Below are 17,448 nucleotides of genomic sequence, written 5' to 3' on the forward strand. Positions count from 1 at the left end.
TAATCATTTAAGGTATCAAGTTTAAAAATAGTTTGTGAACCTCCACCCTTATATGTGTGTATGTATGTAAATATTTATGAGATGACTCGTGGAAGCTAGAAACAAACTAAGCAATATAATCTAAGTTATCAGTAAAAGTAAGTACTCTGCGCGCGAATTTAATAAACATTCCTCACAAATCGTTAATAAAATAATACTCCTGCCTGCGCCTGACAGCTCGGGCGCTAATGTTACGAAAAACTTTCTTACTACATCAATTTAGCTATATTTAAAGCTAGTGGCTTTAAAATGAAATATTTTTAATTTTTAAAGAATTATTAGCAGCAATAATGTTATCAATTTTTTTGTTACTTTTTTGCCATTCTATTCAATAAAAAAAAAAATTTAATTTTTGCAGACAATGGCTATACAAATTAGCAATCTTACATAATTATATCAATCCTAAAACGAACTTTGGATAGTTTGAATGAGATGCTAATCTGACGATTTATTTTTCTATAGTGGATTAACTGAGATAACTCATCCAAGTTTTGACAGCTTTAAAACTATGCAAGAAGAGCGCTCAACTTAAAGTAAAATATGACCTCCGTCAAGTAGTCATGTACCTTTTTCGATGGCCACCAATTCAAAGTGCAGCACATAACTTATTATTTCAAGGTCTCGAAACGCAGAAGTCATTCCTTACCCCTTTTTTAACGCAAATAAAAATCTTCTTTGATTGTATACTTTATCTTGGCTTATACTTTTTATAATATTTATTTTGAAATTTCGTTTTTAAGCGCCTTGTGAACCTGACATACGTTAACTTTCTAAAGTCATCTGCCTCTTAAACCCAAGGGTGCTTCTATTACTATTTAAAAGGAAAGAAGGAAGAAGGTATTTGCAATCTGTAAAGTGAAATACGCTGTAATCTTCTTCCCCTCAATCATTAATGAGTGGGGTTTAATAGTTACTTCTTACGTATATGAAAATGGTTTCGTTTACCTAACTTTTAAGTTAATGTTTCCTTATATATGAATAGTTAGACAAAAATTAACCTCTCTTTTACAACATTGACGACTTTTAATTTAAAAAGCGTCTGCAGCCGATAACACCAATAGTATACGTACTACCTAAAAGCGTGAAGCTAGAATTGCAATACACAGCTTTGTATATAGCCTTTTTTAACATGAGAAACCTAATTTAAGTTTTCCAAGCCGTGTTACCGAGAATGCACTACATTTTTACATAAAAAATCAAAGCCTTTTAATTTGCTGCAGGTATAGCGAGAGGATGCTAAATTAAAATTGATATAAATTGGTCTGTATAGTTTTATATGAAATGCTACATAAGATGAAGCTAAGTTTTAAAAGATGGGTGTAACCACAACAAAAAGTTTATAAAAGTAGTTTTCTACAACCAAAGCACTTCAACCTGCATTCTTATTACAATCTTTAATTAACTATTGTTTCCAGTCATCTAGTAATAAAACATTCTTTTCTATAGATTAACATTAAAACCGCCTATAGAAAACAATAAGCTTAAAAAGCTTTAAAAAATATTAAAAAATAAAGACGGATGCTTTACAAATTTGTAAATTTTTCAATAAAATAATTCTTAAAATTTACGTTAAATAAAAAACATCTATTCGTCTGGAAAAAGAGATAATATTAGATAAACCAAAAAAGTAACCGATAAAGTAAAATTCAAGCGTTTTTTCCATTGCTGTTTAAGTAAATTATCACTTATAAAGCTAAACAAATTGTTTACAGTTTAAAAGTAAGAAAAACTAAAATTTACACCAAAAGTTATTCCACAATTTATATTTAAAAACACAATTTAGCATATAAAATAGTAAAGGTAAGAGCTTAAAAAAGTAGTTATAACCTAAATAAAAATCTTTTTTATTTAAATAATTTTATTTTAAGTTTTATAAATCATAATTCTACTCTAAAAATGGCCAGACCAGGAAAAGAAAGGCAAGCTAAGATAATTTTCCCGATAATTGCATGCATAACCCCGATTCTTAAAAAGTTCTTATTGGACAATTTATTTATAAAGTGCATCCGTTTAACACATTAATTGGCTAGTTTTACAAAGTAAAATTCTGGAATAAAAGTAGATAATATATAAGTGGGTCGATTGAGCGCGAGGTGCCCGCTGTTAACTCTGCTGGTCTTAGCGCAATGACTCTGTTTCCTGGCCTTCTTGGTGACCAACTTATTTCCCGTGATGGTTTCTTTCCTTCTCGCTTTATCCTTCAGGACGAACGTGAGGGGGCTCCGTTAACCGATATAAGGGAAACCGATGACGCTATTAAGCTGATAATGAATATTCCAGGATTCAAAAAGGATGATATATCTATTGACGTGAAAGATAATTGTTTGACAATCTCTGCTACCTCCAAGAAAGAAGAGGAGAAAAAGGAGGAAAAAGGGAAAGTTGTTTGGCACAGAAGAGAAAGATACTGTGGCTCGTATCGGCGCTGTTTTTCTCTGCCTAAATCTGTTAAGCCTGAAGACATCTCCGCTTCTTATGAGGATGGCGTGCTGAGGGTTACTGCTGTTAAGAATGAAATCAAGCCCCAGCATAAAAAGATAGAAATCAATTAGTATTGCATCTTCACTTTGCTTGGTGTGCTACTTTTAAACAAACTTTTAATAAAACTGTGTTCAGTTGGCTTATTATTTCTTTGTATTAAGACCCCTACCACATTCGGCGTGAGGCCTACTATTTTTAGGTAACACCACTGGATTAGGTTTAAAAAGTTTACTAGCTAGCAGGGGCTGAGGCTTATTAAAAGCTACGCGACCAAGCGAGGGTGGTGTTCTAAGAAGAAAAGTGGCGCTTTTTCATGTTTCGCATAGAGGAAGTGGTGGTTTCCTAGGTTTTATAGTTTAAGTAAAGTTTCCGGAGTAGTCGTTACTTGATGGGGTTGTGAAAAAAAAAGATATTAAAATAAAATGTTGTCACAACCGAAAGATTTCAGTTAAGAGACTTTATTTTGATTAACTAATCGTAAATGAGGCTTGGCAAAAGTTGGTTAATAAGTCTAAAGCTAGTTAAGGGTGGTTGGAAGGCCATATTAAACCTGAGTAGTCAGTATAACCATTTTGTTTCAAAACAATATCAATTGGACCAGCTCTTAGATCTACGGAAACTTAAATTCGTTACACACATTTTTAACCGAGGTAAATTAAAGTTGGAATTTTAAAGGGCTGGATGTCTTTAGTGAAATATTATAGATATAACTTGATCATTTTATAGATATGAAATTATTTAAAGCTATTTTAAAATCTATTAATAAAGTTCAGACTCTTTTAATATTACATGCTAAGCTTTTAAAAACTACAAAGCCAGACACAAAGATGCTGCCTAACACCGATTTATCTTCCGCTCTTCTAACTTTTCCACAAAACACAGAGAAACTAAGAAAGTCTGAGAAAAGTTACAATTAATTTTTATTAAGAGAGCACTATAATATAGAACTTCTCACAGCAGGATAGCAGTTTTATAATGTTTATATATCTTAATCAGTATTCGGGTGGACCGTTTGCAAACTTTGAGCCAAGTCAATTAGACCAAATTACATCATAGCTTTAAGTTCTTCCTTTTTAGTAAAACATTTTTTTTGTGTTTCTGTTATTCACTCTTATTTAATTATTCGCTTTAAATTCGTTGGGAAGCATACTTAAAAGAATCCTACCAGTCAAGTCTTTCTGCAAACAGATGGTCCTTTTGTAAACTTGGAACCAAAATAAGTTTGTGCTCAATATTTGTTTACTACTCTGCTAAAAAATAAATAAATAACATGGTTTATCTCATAACAAGAAATTTGTAGCGCAATTTGCCATTTTTTCTTGGTTATCCTTTATTGCGAAACATGCGTCGACCATAGTTTTTATAATTAGTCTTGTATACAATATTTATTTAGCATATAAAGTCAAATATAATTGTTTGTAATAAAGAAGCCCACAATTTAAAAGGTTTACTTCAGTTTCGTACTCATGCGTTGAAGGTCATACGTAGTATGAAAGAGAAGCAAACCTTACATAGTTATTTGGACTAAACTAATACGGTTATACTTAATGTAAATACAATTTTTTAAAGTGTAGAAGATATACTTATAGAAATCAGAGTTATAGGTTGCTTTGGCTTTGTTTGTTGTCTTTCTAACTTAAGTCTAATTTAATATTATAGTTTAGTAAGTCAAAATTTTTACCATACTGCATTATACAATTACAGAATATTAAAAGTTTTATCTGGGCAACTCTTCACTTTAAAATAGTCAGATCTTCGGCGTTTGATAAATTAAACAATTCTACTATCTATTTGATTTAATGGCTTCATCACGAAAGCAAGAGAATAAAACTAGTAAAAACTTGAGGAATATAAACAATGTCTACCAAAAGGCAAACTTTTATTTCCAAAAAGCAAAGGAACTTTTGGCAAAATGTAAATATCACTTACGAAAGCGTTATATAATTTAAGGATCAGTCGTATAATTTGAAAAGCCTGGTTCCAAAAAAGTTTTAATAAATTTTATATGTATAATAAAAGCTTAATTCTAACCATTAAAAAAAGTAGTCACTACACAAATAAACGAGTAAAAAGATCAGTAGAAAAAAACTTGTAAATTTCATAAAGCACAAAGAAAAATAGCTACTCCACTAAGTGAAAAGAGAAGTATAAAGTAAAATAACATACTTATGTAAATGCCGTAAAAAATAACATAAATAAAAAGTTTTATTATAAGTTATTTAAGTCAAAGAAAACTCAAAATCTCAGTTATTCAGAGTTCCAAGGCCTAAACCGGGACCTGATAATATTAATCACTACAAATTTTGACATGATGTATAAAAAAAGTTATATTAAGTTGTATAAAGCAGTATTCTTTTAAAGAAAAAAGGAAACGTATAAGAAATTACTGGCAAGTAGAGCAAATCGGAACATCCCCACAATAAACTGAATAAAAGCAAAAAAAAATTATAAAACTTAAAAAAAATAAATAAATAAATACCGGAAAGACAAACCGAACAAACGAAGCCCAACGAGATCACTTGATTATGGCAAAAACAAGAAGCACTTAAATTATTAATAAAAAAATAATTTTTTTTTTTTTAAATTATTTTAAAAAGTGTTAAAAAACTAAAATAAACCGGAAATCAACTTCTTTCTGTATAGGCAGTCGTAAATCCTTTCGCAACTCAACAGACGGAAGAAAAATAGTCTGCAATGACCAATCGTGCCAATAAATAGTTTAGTTAGCCAACAAAAAGTAAGAAATTAAAAATTTTATTGTTTGGCAAAAAGTTTCATTGCAACGATAAAGCGTTAAAGTTTAATTATGAACTTCAAAAAAACAGATATAACAATATATATAATATATAAATTATGAAAAAACATAAATTTTCTTTATATAAAAAGTTTTTGAATTACTTTATTAATGATATAAGAACTATCAAAGTCGAGTATATAAAAAGCATAAAAAGATAATTTGGAGAGTCATTCAAAATATTGTACACTTTTCATAAAATTTGTTATAAGATAGTTTTTTATATTACACTCGATTGCACGTGCCTTTGAGCCAATAAAAAAACACTAAAGCTCATATATAATAGAAATTATGAAAGATTTCTTTTAAAGGAAAGTTAGATGCAAAAGTTAGCTGTAATTGGTCAATTATTATAAAGTGAGTTACTTTTGTTATATTTATTGTTAATTCTATTTATAAAGTTTGACTATAGGAGCTCAAACGTTTTACTATTGGAGAATATGGTCGCCGTAAAAAAGGTTAGGCCAATGATCAGCTTATAATTTTTTTAATAGTTTAATGAAATTTACAATAGCCAATCATATTTATATAATTTTGTAGATACAAAAAAGAAAATCAGTTAATTAGAAGAAGCTAATTTTTCAAAGCGCTAACAGTTTATAATATCCAATCACTACTGTTTGTTTACGTGATTAAAAGATGCATACTAAAAAGGCCAATAAAATTGCAAATTTGTTGTCATTACGAAATTAAACGGGGGGTCATGAGTGTTTAAGTGGTTTCAATAAAATTTTTGATTCGTTTATTTTATTTCGTTGCCGTTGCAAGTGCCAAGCGCGCTGGCCATGAGCAAAATTATTATTATTATTATTATTATTATTATTATTATTATTATTATTATTATTATTATTATTATTATTATTATTATTATTATTATTATTATTATTATTATTAATAGTAGTAGTAGTAGTAGTAGTATTTGTCATAAAAATGAGGCAGAGGATTACCAATAAATACTGAAGTAAATATTTACTTCCATTCAAGTCAACTTTGTAGTAGAGCCCTAGATCACATGTGTATAATCTTATTCTTGTTATATAATAAATTTATCTCTGAACCTTTTGTCAAGGTGGAAGCCTGTTGCAGAAAACCAGAGTCGTTTTCAGAAATCACACAGCAGTCGATGGGAATTTTCTACACAACAATAATAACAACAATAATAAGAATAAAGAAAAAAAAAATACCAACTTTTCAGCGGCATAAATAGAATTCATTATAGATAAATACTGAACTGAATGATCTTCAGAGACGGTAAGAAGCTTTATTATTAGTGAATTTTTCGAATATAAAGTATTATATATAGAATATAGACTGGAAAGTACGAGTATTCTGCTTAGAAGTTCTTGAAACTTTTCGTTATTTCTAAAGCGATGAATATCTGTAAGAAACGATGATAATGGTTATAATAAATATTATTATTTTATTACAGAAAAGCAATACAACAAAGCGATTTTCCTAAGGCGGCTGCGAGTAATGAATGTTTTGCATTAAAGTTATCCGCCTTCGCTGTAAAATAATAATATATATATATCAATATTAATTATTTTTTACTTAAAATAAGCAAAAAACAAATAAATTATGCCTATAAATCACCACATTTATATATTATTATAAAAATTTACATTCAAATATAAATATTATACTTTCTCAAATAATATTATTAATAAAACCGAGGTTAATATAATAATAGTAAAATGAACTCGAGTATTCAATAATAACAGTCATGTTTCAACAATAGTAATAGAAAAAGAGTTTACGATTTATTAATAACTTTAAAAAAAACTAATGAACCACTCGGGTCTAGAATGGGTCCGATCTTTGCGGACGCTTCTACGAAAACGAAACGTAAGACGACACATTAATCTCAAATTCCGTTAATGAATGTACTAAACTTTACGAAGGCACCAAGATTTTGCTAACAATCAAAGGCACGCAGGCCCTATGAGGGAACTTGAAGATGTGTACTCAAAATAACCCCCGTGCGACCTATCCTTTAAGTAACCGACCTATGCAGTAGCCAATGAATTCAACTATAAATCCAAAGGACTTACTTACTACAGTCAAAGCAAAGTCTTGGATATGCACGATAAAACAAAAAAATGAAACTCGAGAGCAAGTTTCTTGCCCGCCCTCTATATACGGTGTTTAAAGGGTCTTAATTATATATAGAAAAAGCAATCTTTTAGAAAAGTGATTTTTTCGAAATTTTTATAAATTTAAAAAACAGAATTTTCTATCAGTTTTATTAATATAACGTTAAATATTTATAAAACAATAATATTATATATTTAATCTTAACTAAATTCTATTTTTTATAAATTTTTATAAAATTTATCAAGGGTATATAATAATTATATATTATCATTAATAATAAATAAAAATAATAATTTCTACAATATAATAAAGAGTAAAAACATTGTATTAAATTTATTATTCGCCAAATAAAAATAATCCATAACTTCTATGAATCTAAAAAAAGTAAACACGTGTTTTGTCCAACAGCACGTGAATCGGCTGCTCAATTCACTGTTGGGCGGTTCTTCACGCTTTTCATTATTCTTTTTTTTAGCAAACTAAAAAGTTTTCTACCGCGAAAAAAATTATTTTAACTTCTGGTACTCATTTGAAAAAAATTCTACCAAATAAATTTGGCAGTGTTGGACATGCCCATGAGCATTACGTTTTCTAATTTTATTATTATTACTATCATTATTAGCATTTCTCTTGAGAGCTTCCATAATTTTTTTGCTAAAAATAATTATTCTATAGGAAGAAATATTTTATGCCACAAAACTAAATAACAGTAATATTAAATAATAGTAAAAAGTAAAATAGTAAAATAAAAGTCTAACAATTATTTAAAATTATAATAAAACCTTTAAATTTTAAATTAAATATGCAAAAACCCGATAAAAAAATTTTAAATTACATTAAAATAAACACATTTAGAATTTTTATTAAAAAAAATAAATTAGCTACAACTTTACTACTTTCATAAAAACTAATATTTTTTTCTATTGAGTTTACTTTCTTTAAGAAGAAAAGACTTAATATTTTTCACGAGCTGAGCATTTGCGAGTGCAAAAACTTCGTACTGCGAACTCTCTAACGTTATTATATTACGTTTATTATATAATATTATTAATTATTACTCTTATTATTATATTTTTATAAGTTTATAACAATAATTCTATTAATTATTCTATTAATAATATTAAAATATTATTATTTCAATTATAAAAAGTATACAAACCTCCACTCTTAAATCAGTTATATGGTGCTTCACTGCATAAAAAGATACAGATAATAATTTTTTATTTTTTTTATTATATTATAAAAAGTTTATTATACTTGTAACATTTATTACAATGAACACAAATTTATTTTTTAAAATATAAACCTTTAAATAGGAGAAGTGAATCTGCAGCGTTACTCCCTTCAGGAAAAAGTATAGTGCTAAAATTAAAATTTAATAATAAATTAAAATTACTATAACTTTATCAACTAAGTAAACCATTTAGTAAGAAGATATATTTATATCGTGAAGATTATAAAACTGAAATTCAAAAATAAACGAAAGTGACAATAATAAAAAGTAATAATAGAATAAAATAAAGTTATTAAAAGTTGAAACAATCAAAAGTATTATAAAATCTTAATAATAAATATAAATTTTTTGATAAAAGTAACTATTTTTAATTGAGTATAGAGTTGAAATCAAGCTAAAAAGTAAGAAAACTTAGAGATTAAGAGAGTTTGAAAAATAAGGAAATAGAGTTGATTTTTTTTTTAAACAGCTTTTAAGTAAAAATAATAAAAATAAATGTATAAAGAAAACTGATAACAAAATTTTGATAAAAACTCTAGTAAACATTAAAAAAACAAAACTAAAGCTAAAAAATAGCGAAATGCAAAATAAATGAAGGCAAGAAAAAATTTCAATAAAGTGTTTAAAAATATGTTTTAAACATAAAACTAAAATTAAAGGAAAATATTAAAATTTAAATATAAAAAATATTTCAAGGAACAAATTTAAATGAAAAAAAAAGTAAAAGTGTTTTTCGCAATGCATAACAAAATTTTTTGAAAATAACTAAATTAGAGAATTTAGTATTAAAGCGAGCCCGCTAATAATAACAATTAAAAAGCGTATAAATTTTATTTAAACTAAAAAATAGCAATTGTGTAAAAAGAGTAAATAAAAACTTAATAAAAAAATGGTTAACAAAAAATATATATTTTAATATACCAAATAAAACAAGAATATAAAAATGAGAAACCAGGATTGATTGTGACTTGCCACCACAGCGAGAAGATTACCGTGAGAAAGTAAGAGATACGAGTTAATAAACACAAGAATGGTGTCTAAAAACTTTTCAAGACTAATCTAAAACATGAAAGGAATAATAATATAGTTTTTTAAGCAAATTCAAATCGTATAATTATTTTTAATTTACTTTTTTTTGGTATAAAGCAGCCAAAAATCTTGATTAACACTAAAAATTTATTCTATAACGATTCTAGCTATTTTGCGCTTGATAAAAAAAAAAGATTACTTTTTCTAAAAGTTTACTGTTACTCCATGCGTAGGGATTGACGTCAACTATAAGGAGTAAAAGTTCTCTTTCGGAAACTATTAAAATGTTTATGTAGCTTTTAAACACACTGAGTAATAACTCCAAACATATAATAAGTGAACATAGTGGAGTTTTTAATAATTAACGCAATCTTTACAAGTTAAAACAAAGTTAATGATATAAAATAGGCGTAATTATAGCTGCAAGTATGGAACCTAAGGCCGTATAAAAATAATAATTCAATAACTTATGTTTAAAAAATATCATTTAAATAAAGACTTTCTTACAATTGTAAGTTTTATAATAGTGTGAAAAAAATTTATACCTGAAGTCATATTAAAATAAAAGTTATAATTATTTTTGTTAAAGAAATATAACTTAAATATAAGACACTATAATTGTAAGCGTTATAACAGTGAGAAAAAATTTCTTTTACAGATCACTGACTCAATTGCGTGCTTAAAGTAAAGGGGCTAGGAGGCCGGATACTTATTCACATTCCCCCTCTTTACATTTCCGTAAAGACTAAGTACTGTCTTCAAGTTACCCAACGTTCAGCAGAATAAACAATTGCAAAATAGTTATAGTATATATTAATAGTTTTTCATTAATATCAATATTAAATTTAATAAATTAAAGGATATGATACGAACTTATTTTGGCCCATATATGAGGGTAACCTTAGCCGTGGAACACTCCACGAGCCTACAACTAATTGTGGAAACAAGCCATTTAATATATTGTGTAATTATTTATAACAGTAAGGTTTATAAAATAAGTTTAATAAGAAAATGGAAGTTTTACTACTGAACTATGCCTGATATATAACAGAGGTCGGTAATCAGACCCTACAAAGTAATTACAAGAAACATGAAAAATCGTTGACAACTATATTTTGGGACAAAATCGATAATGTGCAGTTTAGTATGGTGTTAACATTTCCTTTTGAATAAAAACCGTTGCCATTCTGGCAGGCGTGGTCGCTGCTAAAGATTTACAAAACTCAAGAGTAAACTTAGTCCACAAGTCCACCAGTTTTGACTTTAAATAAGAAACTGCTGATATGGAACTGCACTTGACAAAAGCAAAGAGAGAAGGAAGAGAATGTAGTAAGACTGGCGATAAGACTAACTTTATTTTACGGGTGTTTCTTACATAAAGTTTTTTTTTTTTGAACTTTTTTTTTTCCAAAATGAGGGTTGGAATATCCGGGATTATTCTTAATTTTTTGAGAGATTTAAAGCAGCAGCGTTGTTCTTGTTAGTTCTCTTAGGGTTATTTTGTAATTGCTGCTTTGTCTTATGCTAGTGTTTCAGAAATATTAAAGGCTGGGAAACTCAAATCCATTATTTCTGTTGGCTTAGCTGTAGGACAACAGGCTCCTTGTCGCAAAAACTCAATTTTTTTCAAAATACAGCTTGTTGATTCTCGGAAGAAGACTAGTTAATATTTTCTGGTAGTTCTCTGCGCTTACAGTACCGTTGACAAACGCCAAGTTGTTTAAACCTTTTGTTAAAATACATCCCCAAATCATCAATCCTGTAGGGGATTTCCCGGTGCGTTTATTGCAGTCTGCATGAAAAGTTTATTTTTTTGACCTGACAACTTGTCTCCCAGAAGCCAGAACCCCCCACACAAACATCGAATTTTGATTAGTTACTGAAATAATATTAGTTTAAAATACGCCTATTCATATCTATTTTTCTTTTATTTTTTTTGGCGGGAAGGGTTTTTCCTAAGCTTTCCTGTAATGTACACAATATATATGCCATTACCTTATAAAATTTTAGTCCAGCTTTGTTTATTTATGGTTTACAATATTCACGTATAGTTTTAATCCCGGCTCTTCGTTTCACTGTGACGTGATGTCTAGTAACGTATTACGTCGCCCTTTTTTACACAAATTTATATGAGTTCATTGATTTCTTGATGAAACCAGCTTAGGGCAGCCTGAAATTTTACCTTTGACAGCAGCCTCCATTTTCTCGATAGCGCTTTAGGACGTTAAAATCAGTAGATTTTGCAATATTTAAAGCTTCAGCAACCTTACGAACGGTATTGAACTAATTATTTTGCGCATATCCTTGCTTGTTGCAGCACCTCGGATCATTTTATGACCCAATTTGACAGATAGTCACCAAAACAAAATTATACAGTTGTCTTTTGTTCCAAACCTTTCTATTTTTAAAAAAATGTTCGAGAATATTATTAGAGGTTCAGGATTTTATCACTTGGGGTTACTTACTAACGCCCACGTGACTTTAGATCGGCTTAATTTCTCAGCTATAAAAAGCTTGGAGCTTCCCGCCTTTCCACTATTTTTTAGTTCCTTGAAGCCTCCGGTTTGTCTCTCTTCTGTGTTCTCTTGGCACGCTTTTACTACTCTGGGATTATCATTTTACTTAATCTTGTGAAAGTTATATCTATACTTAACTAGTAAATATCGTTTTTTGATGTTAACTTATTTATTTAAGAAGTCATGGCTAATCCAAAGGTCTTCTTTGATATGACTGCCGACAACGCTCCGCTTGGCAGAATTATATTTACGGTAGAGATAGTATTAACTTTCAGTTTACCTTTATTACCATTTTTTTCTAGTTGAAAAAGGATGTTTGTCCTAAAACGACTGAAAACTTTCTTCAACTCTGCACTGGCCAGAATGGCTACGGCTATAAAGGCTCGACGTTTCACAGAGTTATTCCAAACTTTATGTGTCAAGGTCTCTTTTTGCCTTCTTTTATGCCTTAAAAGCTATACTTATGAAAAAAATATGAATTTCAGGCGGAGACTTTACCAACCACAACGGGACTGGCGGAAAGTCCATATATGGCAGCAAGTTTGAAGATGAAAGCTTTAAGATTCCGCACAAAGTCGGTACTGTAGTCGCTATAGTTCATACTTGTTCTTTACTATATGAATAAATAACTTCCTATTGGTTAGGCGCTCTCTCTATGGCTAATTGCGGCCCGAACACCAACGGATCCCAATTTTTCATTTGCACTTCTTCGTGTTCTCACTTGAATGGAAAGCATGTTGTCTTTGGTGAAGTCACTGAAGGTTTCTTTGGTTTTCTTATTTTTTTTTGAGTTGTAACGTGTAAAATCTTTAGCTTTTTTGCTATATACGTTTGTACTCAACTTTTATTAGGTACGCTTGCAAATTATTAATGTTGAGTTTAAAATTTTCTTGAGTTTCTCAACTTATAATTTCTTTGGGATTGTTTCAGTTAGATTTATAGAAGTATAAGTTCTGTTATGAAGTTTGTATAGCTTCTGTATAGGGGTCTGCGTTTATATGTTTGTAAGACTGTTCTTCAACTCTGTTTCCGCTATTGTTTTCTTATCGTCATTGTTGGATTTTCTAGCTTTTTTTTGCCTTATTGTTTTTGTTTATTCTCCGACTACTAGCATTATAGTAGGAAGACAATAAACGCTTTTCCTTTGTTTAAAGCAAATCGTAGATTTTGTAGCATTATTCACTTTTACGTTAATAGGGATGGACGTAGTGAAGGTGATAGAGTCGTACGGAAGTCAGAGTGGAAAGACTTCAAAAAAGATTGCTATAGAAAATTGCGGGCAGCTTTAAATTGTTATTTTTAATAAAAAACTTTTGGCCTTATTTTATTAATTGACCTTTCGCTATTTAAAAATAAGGAGAGCTTAATGTAATTTTTTTTAAAGAATAAGGTTTAGTGGGTTTTAATTTAGAAGAAAGCACCATTATATTGGTATTTAAACCCATCTGCGTTTATTGTTTGTTTTTAAAGAAACTTTTTGCACGGCTGTATTTGGAGTTAGGCAGGGTCGTTTTGCTTTCTTTATATATTTAAATCTTTGAATAGTTATTTATTCTCTTATTTATAAAACACGCTTATAATAATCTACGCTATTTTGCTGTCTTCAACTCTAAATTAGCTAAAAGACTACCCTTTATCTATATAGAAAACTTTTTATGAAGGTGTGCTAGTTGTACCTATAAAGGGGGGAGCTTCAGAATTTAAGCTACATTTAGAGTATCAGTTGTATTTAGTAAAAAAATAATGAAAAAGCAAGAAATAAGGTCTTCGTTGGATAGCCGAGAAATTATGTTTTCACACCTTGGAATCTTTTTGTAAAAGTATAAATTCTATATTCGATTTAAGTTTGCAAGAATAGAAACTTATAGCAAGATTTTGCTTTTAGCATGTATAGTAGAGTGTACTTTTCTAAAGTGGGATTTGTTTAAAACCATATAAATGTTCTCTTATATGAAGGCGTCTTTTAAAAGGAGTTTATAATTTGCATTTTTTTTGTAATAAGACCTCGGACTCCTATATATTTGATATTAAATTTAAAGTCCAAAGTTACGTGATTCGCTTAAGAAAAATTTAGTGTACAGGTATGGTCTAACCAAAAATTTTTAATAGAAAAATAATTGCTATTGAATTATACTTGATAGAAGAATTTAAAAAGATAAAGTTCAATGTCAAGTAACTTACAGGAAAAGCGTAGTTGTATTAAAATAAAAAAATGGTGACACTTGTGCTTTATCTTTTTAATAAAAAAAAGAAATCTCGAAGTGAAGTAAATCTATAAAAAGTCGAGGCTATAACTGTCTTGAAAAGTGAATGCATAAGTAGTTGACAGTCAAGAGAAATTCAGGTGGAAAAAAAACCAGGAAACCGCAGAGGAATGACTAAACCGCCTCAAGGGGGGAGGTATGTAAAAACCCTGAGCGAGGTGGGATTCGAACCCACGCCCTTACAGACTAGAGCCTAAATCTAGCGCCTTAGACCACTCGGCCACTCGCCCATCTGGTACACTTACTTTCAGTTTTTGTATTCATGGCATCCCCATTTTGTGAAATTAAAGTTCTTAAATTTATATATTTTGCAATGCTTGTAGCTCCTTCGCAGTATTTTTTACAGAGTATATAATAAAGAAAAAGAAGCTTTTCTATTTAACTTATAATTAGTACACCGTTATAAAAAGTTTGCCCATGTAAGTTGATAACCCTTTGGAAGTGGAAACTTTATCTAAGCTCTAAACAGTTAGGAGTAACACCTTATAAATCAACCTCAAAGAAGTTACACTTCAATTTTATAGCTAGTGGTGGTGGTGCCTTTGTATCTAGTTCTCCATTGAAGCTTCAGTAGCCTTTTTTTAAAAATTTTGTGTATTTAAATAAAAATAAACCAAAACCTTTTAGTGTATCTTTGCATTGATAAAACTTTTTTCAAAGGGAGCTCCCAAGAAAAGTTAGCTTAAACATCTATCATAACAGCTTACAAATATACTCGTAAATCATTTGACCTATTATAATTTTAAAGACCATCACATGAATGCTCTTTAAAACATATTAAATATTTTGTGTAAAGTTTCCACATTTATTTTTTATAATATAAAAGCCTCTGTGGGCTTAAGAGTTAGTATGCTTAGCTTAGCTTGCTGTTAATTATAGGAATATATCGCATTGGACATCTTCCGGGGCTTCAAGTGTATTCTGTATATTTTAAATTCATTAGCCTATTTGATTCTAAAGGAAGGACATTTCTTATGTCAAACAAATAATCTTGTTTGTTATGTGGATCACTGTTCAGTTGAGCTTATGAGATGGGTATAAGGCTTATGAGCATAACTGAAAGTAGTCGATATGCTGCATTGTTTGTCTAAAAAAATTGTTATCTACCCATATTGGGCTATTATTGCCATTTTACATGCGTTTTTAGATTATCTTTTTAAAAACTCTTGCCATAAAAACTTACCTCTTTCAAAGTTGTCATTAACCTTTTACAAAATGTAATTTACGTTATATATAATTACTAAGTTATACAGAAGCTTACATAAGACCAAAGGGTTAATCATAAAAGTGATTATTAGTTTTTTTGAAAGATTGTGAATTCTTTTTGCTTAACTTGGGTGTTATTGCTGGTTGGAGATTTAAGTCAGGCCAACACAGAGAGGAGCCAAAGAGGCAGCCAATTGGAATCTTTTTAGAAACACAGTGGATTAACTTACCACTCTATCCGATTCCTTCTGTTCCTCTGAAGCTGATGCTGCTGTCTCTTCTTTTGAAAACAAATTAAATTACTCAGTGAAAACAACACCAGCACAGAAAATTCTATATAACTTTAAATTTTATCCTTCCCTCTCACCTTAAAGAACTTATTAATAAATGTAGAAGATTAAAAAGAGAATTTATAGGAAGAAGGGTCCAATGGGACACGTTAGCCTCTCACAAAATGAGTAATGCGGAAATGCGAATTAAATGCTTTTTATAGCAACCCTTGGCTAAGATCTTTAAGTTCGTCCGATAATTCTATATGGAATAAGACAAAAAATCTTTTAAAACTCAAACAAGAATGATTGATATACAACTTTTAAATGACAAAGGAGAAATTGCTTATTCCAATAAGGAAAAGGTCAATATATTCACAGAAAGCTCGTCCCCTCAGCACAAGCCCTCCACTATTTTAATAATACAAATGAATATTTCGTGCATAACCGGATATTATCTTACTTCCTCAAAGTCGCGTCACCTATGAATTCTCAGATGTTTTACGAATGAAAAGGATGTTCAAATTGTAATTAATTAAAGTAGGGGCCTGGACGTTATATCAAATCGGGTGCTAAAAAATCTTCCTCCAGTGGCTGTTGTGTATCTTTCAAAACCAATTAATTCTATTTTCCATTAGGGTTACTTTCTTACAAGATGGAAACAATCAGACGTTATATTTGTACTAAAAGGTAACCATACAAGCAGCTATGCTAAAGATCATCGGCCAATTGGTTTACTTTAGTGTTGGCAAAAATGCTGGATCTATAGTACTTTCTAGTTAAAAAAAAATTCGCAAATTCTACAAATCTTATACCCCCCACTCTGATGTGGCTTTCAAAAAGGACACTCCACAACACAGCACATTTTAAGGATCGTAGAGCACTATACAAAAGCCTTTAATTACAAGAAGTCAACAGTTATGGTATATCCTTAGATATTGGAAAAGATTTTGATAGAGTCTGGCATGAAGGACTTATTTATAAATTAATTTATATACAAGTCGCCAGAATATCTTAGGCGCGTGCTATATTCATTTCTTTGCAGTAGATCATTGGAAGTACGAAGAGAACACTTGTCCACCCTCAGGGGTCCTTAAAGCTGGAGCTCTTTAGGGTCCCTACTATCATCCTCATTATACTCCCTGTATATATGCGACATTCTCTCCCTTATCTACAGAGCTTCTTTAGCTCTATACGCTTACGACACTGCCATATATTGTGGTTCGAAATCAACTACATTAGCTATTAAATATGTGCAGGTCCTTCTTTATACACTTGAAAACTGGTTTGCAAGGTGGAAAATTGCGAGGAACCCAGCCAAATGCCATGCTGTGATCATCTCAAGAATAGAAAAATTGGAAAAATTTAAGCTCTAACTCTATCGCAAGCACCTCTTCCTTGGTGGATTTAGTAAAATACCTTGGCGCTATTATTGACTCTAACTTTAACTGGAAGTCGTCTCATATTGGTTTTCTTGTTAATAAAATTAAGAAATATAACTTCTGCTTCTGTACTCTCATAT

General features: G+C 29.7%; 2 protein-coding genes and 1 non-coding gene across 4 annotated transcripts; 1 reads left to right on the forward strand and 2 right to left on the reverse strand.

Moving 5' to 3' along the window:
* Positions 1–4,707: 4,707 nt before the first annotated feature.
* Positions 4,708–11,872, reverse strand: LOC135142508 (general transcription factor IIH subunit 3-like). Its single transcript, XM_064074223.1, has 13 exons — positions 11,854–11,872; positions 9,871–9,947; positions 9,595–9,701; positions 8,715–8,770; positions 6,755–6,820; positions 6,637–6,692; positions 6,499–6,573; positions 6,373–6,448; positions 6,262–6,317; positions 5,139–5,209; positions 5,000–5,064; positions 4,908–4,944; positions 4,708–4,798 (listed from the first exon to the last, which is right to left on the reverse strand). Exons 1-13 carry the CDS (start codon positions 11,870–11,872, stop codon positions 4,768–4,770), a joined length of 792 nt encoding a protein of 263 aa, XP_063930293.1. The 3' UTR covers positions 4,708–4,767.
* Positions 11,873–12,226: 354 nt separating this feature from the next.
* Positions 12,227–13,509, forward strand: LOC135142494 (peptidyl-prolyl cis-trans isomerase-like). 2 transcript variants are annotated; one of them, XM_064074208.1, is made up of 6 exons: positions 12,227–12,307; positions 12,366–12,439; positions 12,490–12,610; positions 12,673–12,765; positions 12,832–12,948; positions 13,385–13,509. In XM_064074208.1, the coding sequence occupies exons 2-6, from the start codon at positions 12,371–12,373 to the stop codon at positions 13,474–13,476; spliced, it is 492 nt and encodes a 163-aa protein (XP_063930278.1). In that variant the 5' UTR covers positions 12,227–12,307; positions 12,366–12,370; the 3' UTR covers positions 13,477–13,509. The 2 variants fall into 2 exon arrangements, with proteins under 2 accessions (XP_063930278.1, XP_063930279.1); XM_064074209.1 differs by having other exon boundaries at positions 12,229–12,307; positions 12,369–12,439.
* A 1,092-nt stretch (positions 13,510–14,601) lies between these two features.
* On the reverse strand, positions 14,602–14,681 carry Trnal-uag (transfer RNA leucine (anticodon UAG)). Its single transcript has one exon. It is a non-coding gene; the product is annotated as a tRNA-Leu (tRNA).
* Between the last annotated feature and the right edge of the window lie 2,767 nt (positions 14,682–17,448).

The sequence above is a fragment of the Zophobas morio genome, unplaced genomic scaffold, assembly GCF_036711695.1.
Source record: "Zophobas morio isolate AGI-343-1 ecotype UQ-CSIRO unplaced genomic scaffold, CSIRO_AGI_Zmor_V1 ptg000048l, whole genome shotgun sequence".
Taxonomy (NCBI): domain Eukaryota; kingdom Metazoa; phylum Arthropoda; class Insecta; order Coleoptera; family Tenebrionidae; genus Zophobas; species Zophobas morio.